This window comes from Dysidea avara, chromosome 3 (assembly GCF_963678975.1).
Source record: "Dysidea avara chromosome 3, odDysAvar1.4, whole genome shotgun sequence".
In the NCBI taxonomy this organism is placed as follows: Eukaryota; Metazoa; Porifera; class Demospongiae; order Dictyoceratida; family Dysideidae; genus Dysidea; species Dysidea avara.
The window spans coordinates 47,309,822-47,329,726 of NC_089274.1; the positions used below are offsets into that span (position 1 = coordinate 47,309,822).

The 19,905-nt window shown below is 37.2% G+C and overlaps 3 protein-coding genes across 3 annotated transcripts in view; all 3 read right to left on the minus strand.

The window, feature by feature from the left end:
* The window catches only part of LOC136248571 (uncharacterized), a 66,478-nt gene extending 50,521 nt beyond the window's left edge, over positions 1–15,957 (minus strand). The window contains exon 1 of the mRNA XM_066040339.1: positions 15,754–15,957. The gene's annotated coding sequence lies outside the window, so the exon portion shown is untranslated. The remainder of the gene's footprint in view (positions 1–15,753) is intronic.
* Positions 7,587–8,471, minus strand: LOC136248572 (uncharacterized). The gene is made up of 2 exons (XM_066040341.1): positions 8,453–8,471; positions 7,587–8,197 (listed from the first exon to the last, which is right to left on the minus strand). Exons 1-2 carry the CDS (start codon positions 8,469–8,471, stop codon positions 7,587–7,589), a joined length of 630 nt encoding a protein of 209 aa, XP_065896413.1.
* Positions 15,958–18,100: 2,143 nt separating the features above from the next.
* The window catches only part of LOC136251326 (uncharacterized), a 33,873-nt gene continuing 32,068 nt past the window's right edge, over positions 18,101–19,905 (minus strand). Inside the window, exons 12-13 of the mRNA XM_066043763.1 lie at positions 18,439–18,524; positions 18,101–18,385 (exon numbers count right to left, since the gene is read on the minus strand). Coding sequence (XP_065899835.1) covers positions 18,196–18,385; positions 18,439–18,524 — 276 coding nt within the window. The 3' untranslated portion in view covers positions 18,101–18,195. The remainder of the gene's footprint in view (positions 18,386–18,438; positions 18,525–19,905) is intronic.

Here is a 19,905-nt window from a genome sequence, read left to right on the forward strand (position 1 = left end):
TACAAAAGTTAGATCAAAATACTCTAATAGAGCAGTCAACCACTCTAATAGAACAGCCACATTTTGTATTTCTCTTAAGAACAGTAAGTAGCTAACTAGCTACTTTATTTACCTGTGCCAACACAGTAAAAAAATAGTGTTAAAATCTGAAAATCTTCCTGGGGGCATGCCCCAAGACCCCCAGAACAACATCCATGTCTGCTGTATGCTTCAAATGTCAAATTTGCTCTGTCCCTTAACTCTTTAGTCTACACCTGATACTGTACCAGAAAAAAGCACAATTAAGCAGCCTACATTATACCTAACATAATTATATTTTTAAACTGTCAATATTGCTACCAGTTTTAATTTCAAATGACACAATTTTCTGGAAAATCTTGCCCCCATACCCCTCTAGGTTTAAATTTGCGTATAGCAAAAGTTTGGAAACCAGTCACCAAGATTCCTTGGGCCAACCTTGATTTGCTCACAGTCTATAATCATACAGTATGATTGTACCGTATATTATTAGGGATCATGGAGGTTTGCACCTTCTCACAAAAATAATATATTATATAGACTGGAAATCAGCCTCACAATACCTTCACACACATTCAGATAAAATAAGCTTGGCACCATTCATTCTTCTAGTGCGGTATGTGCGGGTTCACTAGTCATAATATTCTTACAAAAAATTAATAGTAAACAAACAAGTACAAGGAATTTTAAGTTCGATTAGGAATTAAGAATATTTAGGGATCAAAGAAATAAAAAATGGTGAAACAAGGGAGGTTGCCTACACCTGAAGATGTACTAGTGGACATTAATGACTAATTCAGTCATGGGTATAGACTGAAGTAGGGATTAAATATGTCCACTAGTATACCTTCAGATGTAGGTGACCTCCTTTGTTTCACTACTTTTAGAACTTAAAATTCCTAATTTTTCCTTTGACTTGTATAAATACAGTTCACAAACTTATAATAAGCACCCCTTTGAATAAACTGTCCTAGTATGTAAGACTGAGTGGATGGACAATGTGTTGAAATTCTGGACAGGTATACAACCTCTGGTTTTTTTGTGACAGTATATGCAGGGCCGCCCAGAGAAATTAAGGGGCCCAGGGCAAAGAGTTAAAGTGGGGCCCTTCACCCAAGTTGTAAGGTGAAGACCAAAAAAAAAAAAAAGGTCACAACCTGCTGGCAATGACAATAACTACCCATCACCAACCATATCTCCTTATCTATAAGCTTGCTACACTGCTCCTCTGAAGAATACTGTGACTGCTCTATTAGAGTATTTAGATCTGACTGCTCTATTAGGGTATATCGATGTTTTAAACAGGTATTCAGGAGGCCCTTCATGGGGCCTCCTGGAGCCCCTTCATGGGGCCTCCTGGGGCCCCTTTCAGGCTGGGGCCCGGGGCAAAATGCCCCAGTTGCCCCCCCCCTGTGGGCGACCCTGAGTATATGGAAGGCGTTTATGTGGTGAATACCATTCCTAATGAGCTATTATGGACATAATGGTTCGATAATAGATTAATTTTGTAGTAAGGTATTATTACACATAAGAATAGCTGGTTGCCCTTAGCAACCTGAAGTTTACATTTTTTGTAAGTGTCAGTGTCTACATAACTTCTTCAATTTTTAAAGGATAGCATACCAGGGGCAGATCCAGGAGCCAGCAAGGGGAGGGGCACAAACAGGCTAAGTGGTTGGGGAGATCCAGATTCTCTTGCTAGTTGTGCATTTTTGAAGCAGCAAACAATCACCTTTTAGTAGTGCCTTACTGATGATTTTTGCCATTTTGGCCTTTGAAGATGGTTGTGAAGTATTAAAAGCTGTTAAAAGGCTCCAAACATCTTAAACAACAGCAACACGATAATTAATTTTAGAGGCGCTTAGTACGCACGAAGGTGCTGGGTAACAATTTAACAGTTAGTTTGACATTAGTTTGCTTCGGTTTCAGGTGAAACTGTAATAAGTACTAGTAAAATGTGCATATTTTCATGACTTGTATAGCTAAACTGATCTTGGCCTGACATAAAGTTTAGTATTTTAATCACAAGTATGGCTGACTCTTCCACAAGGTGAGATGGGGGGGGGCATTTGGGACAAATGCCCCATCCTGGATCCGCCATTGCATACGTATATAGGTCATGAGATTTGACATTTTTAAGTTGGTACATAGTTTTCCCATACACTATGTATGTATGTGAGGAGCAACAGTTGCCCCTTCTGGGTAATCACATTATAGACAATGTATGGAAAATCAAAAATTCAAAAATACTTATAGCAACATTATTTGTAGGTGTGAATGACAAAATGTGACCAGTTGAACAAAAACCGATCATTTCTATTGAAATAACCAGGCAAAATTACATGTGCTACATAAAAGTTCAAAAATATTTTATTGCTTCGAAACAAAGCTAAAATTAATAAAACCTACATATGTACCATCGGCTTTGTCTGTTCAGTAAAAAAAGTTTTTATTTCATCAATAGGTACATGAATTATGGGTGCTAATGGGCTGTGTGTTAGAAATTAAGTTTACTACTATCATTTCATTGTTGGAATGGCCTTCTTCTTTGTCCACAAGGAAGAGTACAGGAAAAGTACTATATCTTGATGGATTTTCTTCATGGTAAACAGGTTAAGACAAGTCCCATCTATGTAGCTTGTTTCAGTCATGAGTTATGATTACACCTGTAATATATTTACTGGATCATTGATGTACAAATCACATTTATTGCTATTCCAACTGTCAAGCGCTTTAACTGCAAGGCTATTTATCATAAAAAGCTGAAACTTTACTCCTTTGTTACTATATAACAAACAGAGAAACTGCAAAAATGGAATTTGAGAAACTGCAAAAACGGATTTTTTTTTTGCTCAGCCAGTCTCAAATCATCTTTCCAAGTTTTAAATGGATAGTGTTTATAAAGGTCATCAGATTTGACATGTTTAAATTTCATACAGTTGTCTTCAAAATGTTATATCTTATGATGTTATCCTTTTAAAAATCGGAGAAGTTACCTAGCAGATTGACACCTACAAATAATGTAAAATTCAGGTTGGCAGGGGAAACAGTTAAGTAACAGTTAATGTTTCCTTATTATGAAATTTGTCCATTAAAAAAACATTATATTGGCCTCTTAGGGTACTGAAAATAGCAAATTCCTTGTCTGCTTATACATATACAAAAATGAAGCTTACTGAGAAGTTATTTCTGTACAGAGAGAACACAATAAATCTCAACAAGATACATAATTCTGTCAATGTAATTATAGCAATTGGACATATGGTTTTATAGAAGTAGCATAACTTCAACTTGTTATTAAGAATCACATCAATAATTTTATCAATTCAAGTTGATAATTTTAGCATTTAGTTTCTCACTTTCAATTGCATGCATAATCCTAGGATAAAACTTGTTTACCAAAAAACAAAAACAATGTCTAAAATTTGTCACTGCTTATAACAGCTCATAACAAAGATATAGCCTCCAATTCACACTTTTAAAAAAGCACTAATGAAGTTTGAATGACGTAAATGGTAAACAGTGAGTGGTAGGTCCATTCAATGACAGCTTGTTGTTTATTGTACTAGATAATCAGAAACTAAGTGTGTACATGTTTGAAAGGAAAAACATTGTCCAGCATTCTTGTTGTAACAAGTATAAGAAAAAATTAGGAATTTTAAATTAGAGTAGGGAAAGTGTATAGTGCTGCAATAAAAAGTACTGAAACAAGTTGGATTGGAGTAGTACACAATGTCCAAATGCTGTAAAACTGAATATCCTTACTGTGCAAATTACTAATTTTTTCTTATACTTGTTTGTGAACGTTTATTGCAAGCTCATGACCACTAAATAGCCTGCTTTTCACAAAACCAGTCACAATATTTGATCACAGCACGATATACTAGATTCTGACCCATACAATAACAACTGATTAGTGGGCGTGGCTCTACATAAGTCTGCAGACAATAATGGACCTGGATTCATGCATACATACAGACTGATAAATGGGTGTGGCTCCATATACCTAGACAGTAATTTACATAAGTGGTTGTGGCTCACGAATGAAGCAGGGCTATGCTATGATGTGTTAATATATGTCCACATTGTTACACTAATTAATTTAACACGTGATCCAATCCCGGATAATCTGGATGACCCAACTTGGTTGTAATGCTGTTACTAAACTATATTTATTGATTTACACGTGGCTAGTTCACCACGAGTTTCTCTCACTGATTGATATAAACTACCAACTTCGAAAACCACTGAGGCACATATATTCAAATAGTTTGATGCAATATACACCCATAGATGGAAGCCCTACTTTAGTCTATCACGGATTGCACATCTGTTGTCAGCAGAATTTCAGTTTTGGAAAATCAAAAACTAGCCAATCAAATTTCTTGATATCACGAGATCTAGATATCACAAGATCTACTGAGCTTTGGCAGCAAAATGTCTGGAGATGACATGTGCACAACAGTGACTTCGTGTTGGACTGTCAGTGCCCCAAGTAAGGTGATTGTAAATGCAGTGAACCACGACAGTTCGAGAAACAAAGTGACGTCAAGTGAAAGTGGGATGGCGGTATCCTCGAATATGAATTTGGTGCCAGGAAAGTCTTCAACTACTAGTAGGGCGTCTGCTACTTCTGTACAGGTTTTGCCACAAGATACTGTGTTAGCCAAGATACTGTGTCAGCATTGCAATTATATTAGTAGTCAGCTACTGCAAGCTTCTAGAAGTCAACCCTCTGGTGTATCACACAGTGTAGTATCTATACCAGACACAGCCATCACACTTGCTAGTCGCAGCAGTTCTAATTCACCAGGTACTACAGTTACCGGTAGTGTGTCTCGTGGTACACAAAATCAGTCTTTGAATTTTAATGTCAAAATATTTAATCCTGTTAAGAAGAATACATTTTGATGGAAGTCAGAAAAGACTCTATTGCAACATCAGCATTGCTAAGGAAAGAAATGATCCAACAGTTTGGAGTAAATGTTTCTACAGAACTTGATTTTACAATTGAGTATATTACAAGTGGGTGCAAACTGACCATCTGCTTTTCAGCAGACAAGGAGGAAGTGCAGAAGAGTGGGACAAAATGAGATAATGTCACCCACTGGTGTTATGGACCCAAGCATAAGAACGATTCCGATGAGAGTGACAGAGATGAAGGTACAAGTAGATCATCCAGCAAAAAGAAGCGCCAAAGGATAACAGCACTTAAAGAGAAAAGTAAGAGGATTGAGTCAACAGTATCATCTCTATAAGAAAAAATATGGTAACAAATTTACAAGAATTCAGTACAGATTATGGGGAGAAATTATTGACGTTGGGACTCATAAGTATGCACAGAGGAACCTGTCTATAATGGTCACCTTGGGACCAGATATATCTGGCCTTTATATACAGGTGGATGTTATAGAGAAAACCTGTATAAGGTGGTCAGCAGCATTTTAGTGGCTATGGCCGTTATAAATGAGTGATTATTATTAAGAGGCTCACGCCAACCGCAATGCAGTAATATTTTAGTACAGAAAGGACAAGGTGAGCTTGTTATGAATGTTGGTTATAGCTATTGAATACGTTTAAGCAATGAAGCCTGATAGGTTATATAGTATTCATTGAAAGGCAGGAAGCATGATAATTGTGCATTAATTGAAATGGTGCCGTGGTGCCAGACAGTTGGCTTAACAAGCCACCATAAAAGGTAGCGACCGCTATATGAAGGAGAAAGTTATGTATACAGTGATTCATAGGCGAATTCTTGGTTGGCCGTTATACGTGTTAGACAGGTGACCGCTTAATGCAGACAACAATGCATACATTTGTATGGGAAAATATTTGGGACCTCGTATCCATGGCCGTTATGCAGAGGTGACCGCTTAATCCAGGTGACCGTAACACAGGTTCCACTGTTTTTAAATATGATGTTTTTAACTATGCACTCAACAGGTCTCTGGATGAGCCCCCTGGTATACCAGCCTTCTCTGGTAGGCAGAAGCCACCAAGTTCTGTTCAAGTTCTTACTACTGCCATGTCAAAAATGGCAAAGAACATAGCGTCGATTAGTGCTATGGTCCAACAAACCTGATTTAGTAGTACCGGGTGATGTCACTACATCCATTTCACCTGTGAAGGTGGCAAATTTGAGGGCCAGCTATTTACAGCAACTCAGAGACCTGTATCAGTTGTTTGACTGTGGTGCTATTACACAGTCAGAGTTTGCTGATCAAAAGAAACCCATCTTGGAACAACTAACAAAATTGAAACCTATGTGAACGAACATGTGTTGGGATACTTTAAAACTGTTTGTGATTTAGGAAACAAATCAAGTAGCTAACAAAGTTTCTTCTGTTGTCATGTTGTAATGTGAACCTTTACAAAATCTAACATTGATGCATATAATTTGTGTGTGTGTGTGTGTGTGTGTGTGTGTGTGTGTGTGTGTGTGTGTGTGTGTGTGTGTGTGTGTGTGTGTGTGTGTGTGTGTGTGTGTGTGTGTGTGTGTGTGTGTGTGTGTGTGTGTGTGTGTGTGTGTGTGTGTGTGTGTGTGTGTGTGTGTGTGTGTGTGTGTGTGTGTGTGTGTGTGTGTGTGTGTGTGTGTGTGTGTGTGTGTGTGTGTGTGTGTGTGTGTGTGTGTGTGTGTGTGTGTGTGTGTGTGTGTGTGTGTGTGTGTGTGTGTGTGTGTGTGTGTGTGTGTGTGTGTGTGTGTGTGTGTGCATTTCCTTTATTTGACATTGAATATGACTACATGAGAGACACTGGAATGCCCACAATTACTCCCACTAAGTACTGTCAACAATGTTATTATATATAGACTACATGGCTAGGCTTTCAGCTGGCTTGATTTTTGACTTGGCTGTATACCTATCATTATGAGTTATTATAGTTGTTTATATCTGCCATTAATAACAAGCTCTGTACCACTGCATGAATAACCATTGCAAACAATGACATAAGGAGATTGTCCTTTTTCAAATGAAAAATTGTAGCTATTGGTCTAGGGATCTTCAGAAGCTACAGTAGATGTATACTGGTATAGGGTTAAGTTAAACTCAGTACATGAATTCTTCCTGGTTCAAATACAAACTAGAGAGGCTCCACCATCGCAAACATTTTAGATACTAATAGCCCACAACATAATAGTTGAGACTAAAACGGCTCCACTTAACAGCTACCTCTTTAGTAAGACCACCCTATTATTAGGTCCCAAACATTGCTAAAATATGTAAGACTACTTTGTTACCTGTAAAGTGGTAAGTGGGTGTGCATCTGGTTTAAAAACTGACAATAATATACACTTCATATAAGTTTTCTGTATGTTATGTAGTAAACTTCTGACAACCAGTGCATCTGTAATCAGACATATCCAGCATACTTAATGTACTCTCTACAGTTTGCAGTTGTGGTTGACTGAAATGCCATAAGTAATATACTCGGTATCGAAAGTGACATTTCCAGCAATAAGTTATTTGCTTGTATATATACTGTTTTACTAAAAACAGATTCAATAGGATTCAAGTCTGGTGAATAAAGTGGTAAAAATCTGACCAATGCTCCCACACCACAGATAGCATTCACAGTAGCATCAATATGATAAATGAAACATTGTCCATCACAACAATTGAATTTGGATTGCTTTTATTGAATGGACTTAGGATAGGAAGTAGCTGAGTATACAAAAAATCCAAAAATACTTCTCTATTAACAGTGTCTTCTGTGATGTATATGTCTTGCACGCCATCCACAGATAGAATACCAACAGCAGAATAATGTATCCCTCTGAGCTGAAGCTGGTGATCATGAGGAGGCAAACCTCTGATTCCATATCCATAATGGCGTAATGTGTTCCTGCGATCACAGCCCGTTTCATCCATCCACAGAATTATGGCTGGATCAAATGCTGCCATTTCAGCAATGAACTCTGCACGGAGAAACTCTGACTGTTGCAAAGCTACATGTGTGATTTTCTGGTGACTAAGATCCATTTTCTTGATTGTGCAGCAGATGGTTGACATATCAACTAAACTTCCTCCTTTTTGCATTTCAACCTGCAGTTCTCTTAGATATATACCAGGGTTGGATAATATGAGGTCAACCAACAGATATTTATCAGTTTCACTGAGCTTTGAACAGCAACCATTACACCTTACAGATTTCTCTGCCTGACCAGTAACACGAAACCCCTCTGCATAAGACACTTTTGGGCTTGATTTTACCCAACCAATACTGTCATGTTGTTGTGAGGAAAAATCAAGGCAGGTTTTTGGGTTATATTATATTATGGGCCACGCCCACACCTTCCCTGTCCCTACTATACAGCATTATTGTACTGTATGATAGATAGACTACAGAACAATCTTGGAGCACCAAATATTAATGGTGCTAAGAAATGAACTTGCAATGTAAAGATTAGACTAAACACCAGCAAAAGAAGACTCACCTGCATTGTATTGGGTCATGTTGTCTAACATACAGAATGATAACATTTTATTACTGGGAAGCCTGGGATACTGACAACAATTCTTCAGTAGAAGAATCACCCCGGTCACTCTGTGCAAGTGTCATGTGGTGTTGTCAAGATCTGCATGATGTTTGACCCAACTACTGCCTATAAATCTGTACCAACCCTAGCTATACTAAAAATATTCTTATGTAATCTGGCTGTAGACCATAGCTATAGAGTTTTATTGGCTATTGCAGTGTAGATTACCTATGTACATATGATACAAGTAATAGATCCAGTTTGGTTACTGCTGTAACATCATTAAATCGTGGATATATTGATATTCTGTACAGAGTGAATGATTGCTTGTGGAGCATGTGGTCACTTGACAATCTATAAAAAAGCAATTTGTTATTTAGTTCTCCCATTTACCAACAGGAAAACTTTGTACAAAAACAATTCATGATGAAAATGTTAATCATGACTGAGGTATGTTTTGGAACCACTTTTGGTAATTTTAATATGCCTAAGTTACTATTTCTGGAATCAAGTAATTACCATAATTAACAACTTCTTAACTATGGTACTGCCCAAGCGCAATGTTGCACTCGCTTGCACACGCAACTTTGCTTGAAGTTTAAAAAATCATTAATTAAGAGGCATGGCTACTGTTTCGCTTGCGAGACAATGTGGCAGCTGTTTCGTTCACGAGAATTGTGAGCGATACAGCTGCCACGCCCCTTAATTAGTGATTTTTAAAATCTCGAACACAGTTGCACGTGTGAGCAAGTGCGACATTATGCTTGGGCAGTATCGTATTACCAAAATTGGCAACAATCATTAGAAGTCACCATATTGCCAAATTTGGCAACCCAAAGATCTACTTCAATTGTCACTAATTTAAGCAACTCAAATGTGGCCTTGCCAATTTAGAAGCATGTGCACTTTTATATATAGACCTTTTGTTGATTGTGGGTTAAAGTTTCTACTTTTGGCAATAATTTATATGGAAGTACTTTTGCTTTGGTTTCTTCACAGTTCATTGTATCTAACCCAAACCTTACACCTACCCTATACTAACAAATTTTCTAACACTACTAGTAGTTTTCCTAATTCTAACAACAAATCTCCTAACTAACTGTAATGGAAAATTTCCTAAGTACTAATTTCCTACTAGCAATTTCCTAGCTATAATAATGAATTTCCTAACCCTACTAGTAAATTTGCTAACTCTGCTAACAAATTTTTTTTAATGTTAATAGTTCATTAACACATTTCTACCACTACTACTGCAGATTTCCTAATCCATTCATGCAACAGAAGATCCAGTACTGCAAACTAATACCCACAATTTTACACTTGTTTGGTTTTCGCTTTATAACTTTGTCACTGCAACTCATTGCTATTCAAACTATCAAAAGGCACTGCTACGATGATCAGCCTCTCTACACACCAATATTCGTAGCAGTGCCTTTTGATAGATTGAATAGCAATAGAGTTATAATCATATTCCTCAGATTCACAGCAAACTTGGTAGGCGAATCCAACGTTACACACTCTTCATTTGTGCCAAAGATTGAGGCAATCAAGTTACACATTTGCATTTTTTATAGCAATTTGTGCAAAGTGTGCGAAAAGAAATTGAAGCCCCTGTATGGCATAAGAAGAAAAAAACGAAGAAATCATAACAAAATTTTGAATACCCATATTTTGCAAATGGCTGTTGCGAACTTAATCAAATTTGCTGTGTAGCATACCCTATCTGGTGGACAGCTATAATGCAAAAAACCGCGTGCTTTGGAGAAGGGGCCATGGAGCTATGCACGCGTGAAAAAGCTGTTTTCTTTCTTCCTGTCAATATACTCATGGTGTGGTGTGCCGACTTTCTTGGCCACACAACACACCTTGATTCCAAAATTAGCCAAATTAATACTTTCCAAAATTGATATTTAATTGGTATCAATTGGCACACTGAAATTGCCAAATGTGGCAACTCGGTATACCTGCATGACCACATGCACTTCCATTAAAGTCAGCGTGCCACACTGTGAGTACGTATATTTGCAGGAAGAAAGAAAACGTGATTTTCACATACACAGCTCTGTGCTCCTTTCTCAAATTGGAATCATTTTTGTACTACTGCAAATATCCTCCACCTTCATCACCCTACAAACAAAATATGAGCAAGATTGCCTAACACAATGGTGAAATACGAACCCTCAAAATTCAGCTTAATTTCTTTGTTTTTTTCTCTTCATTAGAAAATGGTATGCATAATATGCTTTGATCTTTGGAGGATAATGAGGTTTTTAAAATCCACTAAGAGACCTGCTAGCAGAAAAGACCTCAAGCATCACAAATCTCACTTTCGATCATTGATTTGCAATGCTCCCCCCAAGCATAATCAGGCTGATAGCCTGCAGTGGGTGACCAGTCACCCAGGCCAACATGTGGTTAACCACTCTATTCATTTTATAGGCATACCTAAAAGAATTTGATTATGGGAGATACAATCTAACGTTGTATGTACGTTTGTCACGATGAATGGAGAAGTCCAAAAATATCACTGAAAATTCTGTTTAGCGCCCATCTGTTTCTAGAGTATTTTATGACTGTTTTTGTCGTCTATTAAACTATGGATGGACTTTACCAAGACCTAACTAGGTAGGCTTCCTTGTAGAACATTATTTTTCGTTACGTGTAATGTGGGTGTGGTCCATATTAGAAACTGTGCCTGTTCTTCATGCTACTGTGGCACCACTGAAGGCACAACTTGTGACAACTCGTTCCCATCGTATAAATCCACACAAAGTTGCTTCTTCGACACACGTGTTCTTTACACTGCTGTGACGCCATAGGCACTGGCTACCGCTAACCCGGCTCGACATTATTGATCACTGCCGTTTCCCAGCTGTGTCAGATCCAATTAGTCTAACTTGTGAAAGGAAACGGTGCAAGCTTCGATTTTTTTCAACACTTCAACAAAAACATGTTCAGTATTCCGTGATTATTTTAACATTACATGACGATTTCAGTACGACATATAACCCAATCCCACAATGACTCCACCTATATGCCCATATATAATGCATACATTTTCTAAGTCGGTTAGAGACCACGCCCTTGGATCTTCGTACTAGGTCTCTAACCTACACTGAGGGGGCATAGATTACTCCTGTCATACACTTTACAAAAAACATTATAACATGCAAATGTGTACCTCAATTTTCTTGAACTTTAAGAACTTATTGCAGGAAAAATCATGCACTAAATCTGATAAATAGTCATAGAGCTACCAATGATTGTTTGCTTTAAAAAGGTTATTGTCAAGCCTACAGGATAAACCACTTATGGGAATGGCATAAAGTTGGAATGTGCATAGGTTATCCACCAAAGCTCAAAACTTTTGCGATTTAGAAGAAATCGATAGCCAGAGTAGGTGTGACCAGTGAGGCCACCACTTTTTGGCTGAAATATATGCAAAAACATAAAACTGAAAGTAGTGAATACGCAATACTTGGCATTTATTTAATGGCAACAGGTGACAGAAACAACACTTACTTAACCTGTCTTTAACTCAGAATAGCTTTAAATGTTTAGCTTTCGCTTTGTTTCTTTCTGTAGCTACTCTCCTAACAGTTATCTCTTAATTAACACTCAAATGGTAAGGTGTAATTATTATGGAGGTGCTTTTTGATCAGTGACCCAGTCCAATTTTATTAAGCCATCATTATTAAATTCCTTGTTTCCTGTTACTGCCCGCATCAATTTTTAGGTACCTGCACCAAATTTTAATTATTATCAAGTGAATGCACTATTATGATGGAAGGGACAAAGTTTTGAGGTAAATGCACTAGCTGTACATACGTATAAACATAACAGAAGAGTGGAAGTCCCTCCACTATGGCTGCATGGGTATACAATTCTGACAGCCTTCAAATCAAGATACTCTAATAGAGCAGTCAGAAACTGAGTCAAGTGTATAACTAATAATCAATAATCATCTTCTGCCCACATCAGGTTTTGTTTCATTGGGTGATAGGGAACAAGCAATATAACAATGATGGCCTTATTGAACACTTGCCAGGTAGCTTGCTAACAGTAGCGCCTTGCACATCAAGACACACGGTAGTGTGTCATGTGGTCAAGAAAGCCAGCACGCCACACAGTGAGTATATTGACAGGAAGAAAGAAAACAGCATTTTCACACCTACATAGCTCCATGGCCCCTTCTCAAAGCACACCATTTTTTTGCATTATAGGTGTCCCCGCCAGGTAGAGTGGGCCACACAGCAAATTTGATTAAATTCGCACCAGCCATTTACGAGATATGGCCATTCAAAGTTTTGTTTTAATTACTTTGTTTTTTTACTCTTCTTAAGCTGTAGGGGGCTATGGGGACTTCGATTTATTTTTGCACACTTTGCAAAAATTGCTATAAAATGCAAATGTGTAACTTGAATGCTTCGATCTTTGACAGAAATGAAGAGCGTATAAAGGTGCATTTACGTATCAGATGTCCTAGGAGTTATGAGCATTTATTCACGTAAAAAAAGATCGAACTTCTGTCACAGCTATAGGGTAAACCGAGTTGGGAATAACTTGAAAATTGGTGTGTAGATAGGCTGATAATCGTAGCAGTGCCTTTTGATAGTTTAATAGCAATAGAATTACAGCTATGAAGCTACAATACAAAAACCAAACAAATGTAAAATTTCGGGATCAAGATACTCTAATGAGCAGTCACCGCAAGGAAAAACAGGTGCACAAAAATTGTCAAAAAAGAAAAAAACCTACCAGGGTTCGAACCAGGGACCTCCACAACTAACACCTGCATCCTTAACCACTGAGCCACTGCTATCTTGGCTGATCACCTCACTTAATTTCTGCTTTATAAATGAAAATTCTGCTTATAGTAAATGTTTATAATTTTCATAGATCTACCAATAGAAGTACTAGATTGTTCTAGAACATTCTGTGTATGTTCTAATAAAAATCCTCAAAAAATGTGCACTCTATTAGAGTAGTACAATAATATGATCTACCAATGAAAGTTCTATATTGTTCTAGAACATTCTATGTTTGTTCTATTAACAATGTGCACAGTATTAAAATAATATTACCAAATATTGAAGTAAAGCAATGCAATAGATTTACCAATAGAAGCACTAGATTGTTCTAGAACATTCTATGTATGTTCTATTAGAAGTCCTCAAAAAATGTGCACTCTATTAGAGTAGTACAATAATATGATCTACCAATGAAAGTTTTATATTGTTCTAGAACATTCTATGTTTGTTCTATTAACAATGTGCACAGTATTAAAATAATATTACCAAATATTGAAGTAAAGCAATGCAATACATTTACCAATAGAAGTACTAGATTGTTCTAGAACATTCTATGTATGTTCTATTAGAAGTTCTCAAAAAAATGTGCACTCTATTAGAGTATTACAATAATATTGCCAAATATTGAACTAAGGCCATAATTATTAGTTTCTCATCCTCCTGTACTCAAAATAGCAGTGTGGGAGGGTGGATTTTTATTTTATTTTTTACTAATTAGATAGCTGAATTAGCTAGCTAAAATGACTCAAAATGCAATTTTCTTAGAGACTGGGATGAGAAACTGGCCTAAAGCATGCATTTATAAAGTCTGTCTTCGGTAATCATCATTGTGTCTGTATAGTAAGAAGAAATGTGAGTAAAAACAAAAAAGCCAGCCATAGACAAAAAGAAGTGAAACCCACACAAAAACAGCCAAGCTGTGAAAAAATGGTGTGGCTTCAAAAGTTAGCATTAACATCGCTGCCACCTTTGATTTTACAACTTTTTCACCCAGGATTTTTAAAGTTGCACCATTTTTTCACAGCTTGGCTGTTTTTGTGCAGGTAATTATCCCAAATAGCATCTCAAAAATCACATTTTTTAATGAGGTCATGCCCTCAGACCCTCCTAGACTGACTTTCTGACTCCCCTGGATAGCATTAATATCCAGTGAAGCGAATAGGTCTGCGTCAAATATGCCAGCATAATAAAAAAAGCATAGTACACTGGAATGCTATGCCAGCATAATGTTAGCATATTAGGTGGATATTTCAAACTATGGAGCTTAATTCCTTGAAATAGATCGATACTCCCTAGTAGAGCAGTCAGTAGAAAATGCAAACTGCAATAGAGCACTCAAATGCAGTTCCTTAGATCAATACTCTCTAATAGAACAGTCACTTTGTAGTGAAATATTCTAATAGAGCATTCATGGATTAAAATGTTCCAAGCTTATGGTAAGAAATGTAGTTAACCTAGGAGCATAATGGGGGGAGGGAACTGAAGAGCATAATAGGTAAGAATTTTGGGAAATTCCTGAAAGCATTTTGGGAAAAATTTTGAGCATATTTGACTCAGGCCTAGAAGGGAATGATAAGATTAGTGAGTCCTCCAATCAACTCAGTGAGTTCTTACAGTTTTCCAGAGGAACAGTTCAGTAATGCATCTCTTCAACCCATAATACTTTATTAAAGAGATGAAAGTTTATCAACAGACACTAGCTCTGCTAGAAAGATGGTTGCCGAGTCCTCACTGTACACATTGGCTGATGGGACATCATTCATCTTGTGATCTCAAAGAAAGGGTTGAACTAATTCAACCTTCACACCTCTTAATAGTCTAAAAGACAGATTTATATCCATACCAGAATGTCCCAGCATCCTTACAAACCTTCTCAGTACAATGCGCTGCTTTCTTAACTGCTAAACAAGTCTTAACACCTAGAACAATGTTTGGTTGCATAATTTTACATCATAGGCTTATGACACGTGACCAACCTCCTCTGATCTTGCCCCACCCTGGAGCTTTTGATGGCGGCAGTTTGCTGAACCAAAAATTTATTTTAATAGATTAATAAAATCCCCTATAGAAACCCCTCTATCGAGGTGGGGACATAGTGGGGTTTTGACAAACTTCTTAGCCCCAGTACTGGAGAATTTGACACTAGACTTTGTCAAATCTTCTGTATTCCCGGGGGGTGGGGCATGACATTGATAGGTGCATGTGCATAATACTATTCTCCTACTGTACAGTAGCTACAAAGTTTAATCTTCTCATAGCAAGGAAAACATAGGTATTTTATAGCACACACAAAGTGTACTTTGATCCGAAACGTATTTCCTGATTGAAAGTTGGGCAACCGTCGGGAAATCCCCTAACCTATGACTATTCGTTATCATGATCACAGTGATTTTAGCATAATTAACGGGGTTATACGTGTAGTACATTAGGCATAGTCACATATAGTACCTTGATATCTAGTTGCTCGGTAGAAATCGGAAGTATTCCAGGTTAATATAGTTGTGGTCGGTCAGATCGTTGGACATGAGTTGACTGAACGGATCCGAACTGAGCACTGCTAAGTTGATTGCGCGACTCTGTGACTAGCTACGAAACATTTATTGAACTAACATCTCATGAAGGCAAATTTGATCGCTGCTTTGTCTCTGTCTGATCGAGTCACTATTGCATTGTATTTGATCACGTGAGCACACTGTCAAAGTTTATATGGAAAGTGAAACTCTAAGAGTTAAATATAGCACTCATCAAAATTGAGTTATGCAACAAGTTATCAGCAACTAGAGAAGAAATCAATATATTAATAAGGCTGCAGCACACGTTGCTGCATGTCAGCATACCTTCAGTGCTGGTCACTGTAAACTGTTAATAATATGGGCCACCCCCCATAAGCCTTACCTTGATGTACAATTCTACCTGTTCAATTATCATGACCAAAGCTATGTAGCTATGGAGGCCAAGCAGGCAAGCACGTTGTGTATTCACATATTTACTCCCATTTTGCTAAATATAATCTTCTGTGTGATCAACAACATGGATTTAGACAAGGTTGCTCATGTGAAACTCAGCTACTATTGACAATCAGTGACTTTGCTGAAAGCTTAAATAACAATGATCAAACCGATGTCGTACTACTAGATTCTTCAAAAGCATTCGACAAAGTGTCCCATCAACACCTGTTCCATAAACTCCACCATTACAGTATCCGAGGTAATTTACTTGACTGGATTAAAGACTTTGTACTGCAGAGATCTCAGTGTGTGGTGGTTGAAGGTCAACAAAGCCACTTAACAGCAGTTACCTCTGGTGTACCTCAAGGTACTGTCCTTGCTCCACTTTTGTTTCTCTGTTTCATAAATGATTTACCAAATAACATATCATCCAAAATCAAGTTATACGCTGACGATGTGTTACTTTATGCCACCATTCGCACAGAACAGGACTGCAATCAGTTGCAGAAGGATTTAGACTCACTGGGAAAATGGGCAGACGATTGGAAAATGGTGTTTAACCCACAAAAAAGCGAATTTCTTAGGATAGCTAACAAGAAACACACAATACTAGCTCAGTATAATATTCAAAATAAACCAATCAAGGAAGTCAACCATGCCAAATACTTGGGTGTAACAATAAGCCAAAATCTATCCTGGTCAGAACACATAAAACAAATAACTTCCGAGGCTAACAGAACTATAGGTTTTCTTCAGTGTAACCTCCACGATTGTACACCAACAATTAAAGATAGGCTGTACAAAGCAATGGTTAAGCCAATTATAGAGTATGCAACTGTTGTCTGGGTACCTCATACTAAGAGGGATATTGATATGATTGAGAGAACACAATGACAAGCAGCTAGATTTGTGACCAGCAACTACTCCCGTTACGCTAGTGTCACACAAATGCTTACAGACCTTAATTGACGTACACTTGCACGATGCAGAGATGAACTGAAAGCCATAATGATGTTTAAAATAATTAACCACCTTGTTGATATCCCAGCAAATCCATTTCTGACACCCATAACCACTGTACATGGTACCAGAGGTCATAATATGAGATTTATGCAACCAATGACACAGATTGATTCTTATATGTACTCCTTTTTCCCTTCGGCAATCAAAATCTGGAATGATCTACCCCAAAATGTGATTGACTCCAATGATATTGATCAGTTCAAACAAATTTAAAACTAGCAATTATTTAATTTGTATACTTGTATGTATGTTGTGACCTGTGCACTATACTCTAGTAGAGGTCTGCACAGTATTACCAATAATAATAATAATAATAAGTACACTTCATATTCTTGTCAAAAATTATTAAAGCCACATAGTAACTGATATATCCGTATAGAGGGAAACTTTTGCGGGGGAAAACTTTGGCGATTCGCTACACATTCGCCAAAGTTTAACCCGCCAATTACTAGTAGCGCCTGAGAATAGCATCTATATAGCTACAGATTAAGTTTGAATCCGCCAAAGTTTAGCTTGCTATTCGCCAAAGTTTACCCCCGCCAAAGTTTCCCTCTATACGGTACATGATTCATGTGCACAAGCTATAACATCATTAGGGGCCATACAATTTCCATCATTTGGAAACTGTAAGGCTTGCAGCACTTCAATACAAGAGTCCACTAAGGTAAATGCCTTACTTTATTCTTACTTTAATTAATTAACTGTATTATGCTTAGCTTGAAAAAATACTAGCTGTGAGATGGCAGGCACCTAGGCAGCAAAATGCAAGTTTCTGCACAATACGCAAAATGCCAGAACGGAAACTTGAGTTTTCTTCATTTTTGATTGAGCATTTAATATATTTTATTTAGTAAACAATATTTTCAACATAGCTACAATTGTAGCTAACCACAAAGATTCACAAAAGCAGTTTTATTAATTACGTTACAACATGAAGTTTCTGCAGGTCTTCATAAAGTTGTTCTCCAAAAGACAGTGGTTTACCCAGTATAGTAGCTTCACTAGCTACCATCTTATCTTCATCTGACCAATGTAACAACAACCTGTCTGATTTTAGTAACATTCTTACTAAAGCTTCAGAAGATGGTCTAGCTTTGGGATCAGGATGCCTGTCAAACAACAATTCATATATTTTCCATCATTGATCAGTAAGGTAACTAACCAACATTGTATCATGATATGATAGATCTCCCTAGGACAACCTGGAGGTGGTGGAAGTCTATAACCATCCATTATCTTCTCTAGACACTGCAAGTGGTACAGAATTATATTAGTAAAAAATTGGAGGAAACGTTTGGTGACCTTTCACTCACTGGTTTGTAATGTAATGAATGAGAATTTTACAATACAATTTAACTACTCAATCACATATACACAAGTACACAAAAATTTTTGGAATTTTCAACTAGAGTAGGGACCATAGCATATCGATAAAAGTACTGAAACAAGTTGGAGTAGTGCATGATATTAAATCACAGTAAAACAATAAGAAGTGCTATATCCCTACTGTGCTCAAGATACCATAACGGAAATCCACAGTAGGGATATAACACTTCTTATTGTTTAATGTGATTTAATGTCATGCATACTCCAGCTTGTTTCAGTACTGTTTATCAATGTGCTATATATATGGTCCCTACTCTAGTTGAAAATTTCATTTATTGTGTATATACTTGTTTGTTAACTTTTTTTGTAAAATAAAATTATTTATGACTGGTGAACCCACGCATACTACATCAAAAGAAATGGAAAATGAAAAATACGGATAATTTCCATTATGAAGGGAAGCCATCACGTGCTACCGCCAAATTCACAACACAAAATACAATTAATTGTTAAAGTAATACACACACAAAGAAATACACTACAAATAATTAGCTATTCAGGTTCTAAACTGTTAGAGTAGGCCAAGTCAGTTGCTGGATCATGCAAATTCTGATGTCTACGATGGTGAGACCTTGACCCACGTAAACACATTATGGCAGAACGAAGTAAGGAATAAGACAATTACACCTGATTCAAAATAGTGTCTAAACGACATCTTTCGCTGTCTCACTGCTTGAAGTATCTTAGTTTACTACAGTGGTATATCCCCAGTATATGGAACAGTTAATTGTTTGTTATTTTAGTAGTTTTTCAGTAAACCCGCATTCACTGATGTTTTACTGAGAGTTTAAAACTTAGTAAAATAATTATGTTCCATATACTTAAGTTTACTGACACTTTACTATCAGTATAACTACAGTAAGGCATCTTAACATTAGTAAACTAAGAACCTTCAAGCAGTGTCTATGAATGGGACACAAAGGAAGACACTGATTAGTCCATGAAGAATGCATTGTATGCACTGCTGTGTGCCAAAAGGCACCCCTCAGGCGGAAGTGATGTCAAACAGTGAAAAAATCAAGCCCGTAGTCTTAGCCATTATCAAGTTACACTTGTCTGAAAGAATCAGTCAGGCAGTTGGTCAGTAGAAAATTCCATTTAATAATTTTTAAAAAATCCATAGCAACTTATTGAAAGTGTTTCGGGTCAATCTGAAAGCTTGTTTTTGGCTTAGTTTTACCTAACCAATACTCCTCATCATCATCAGGGAAAATGAGGCTGGTTTTTGGGTAATGTTTTTTGT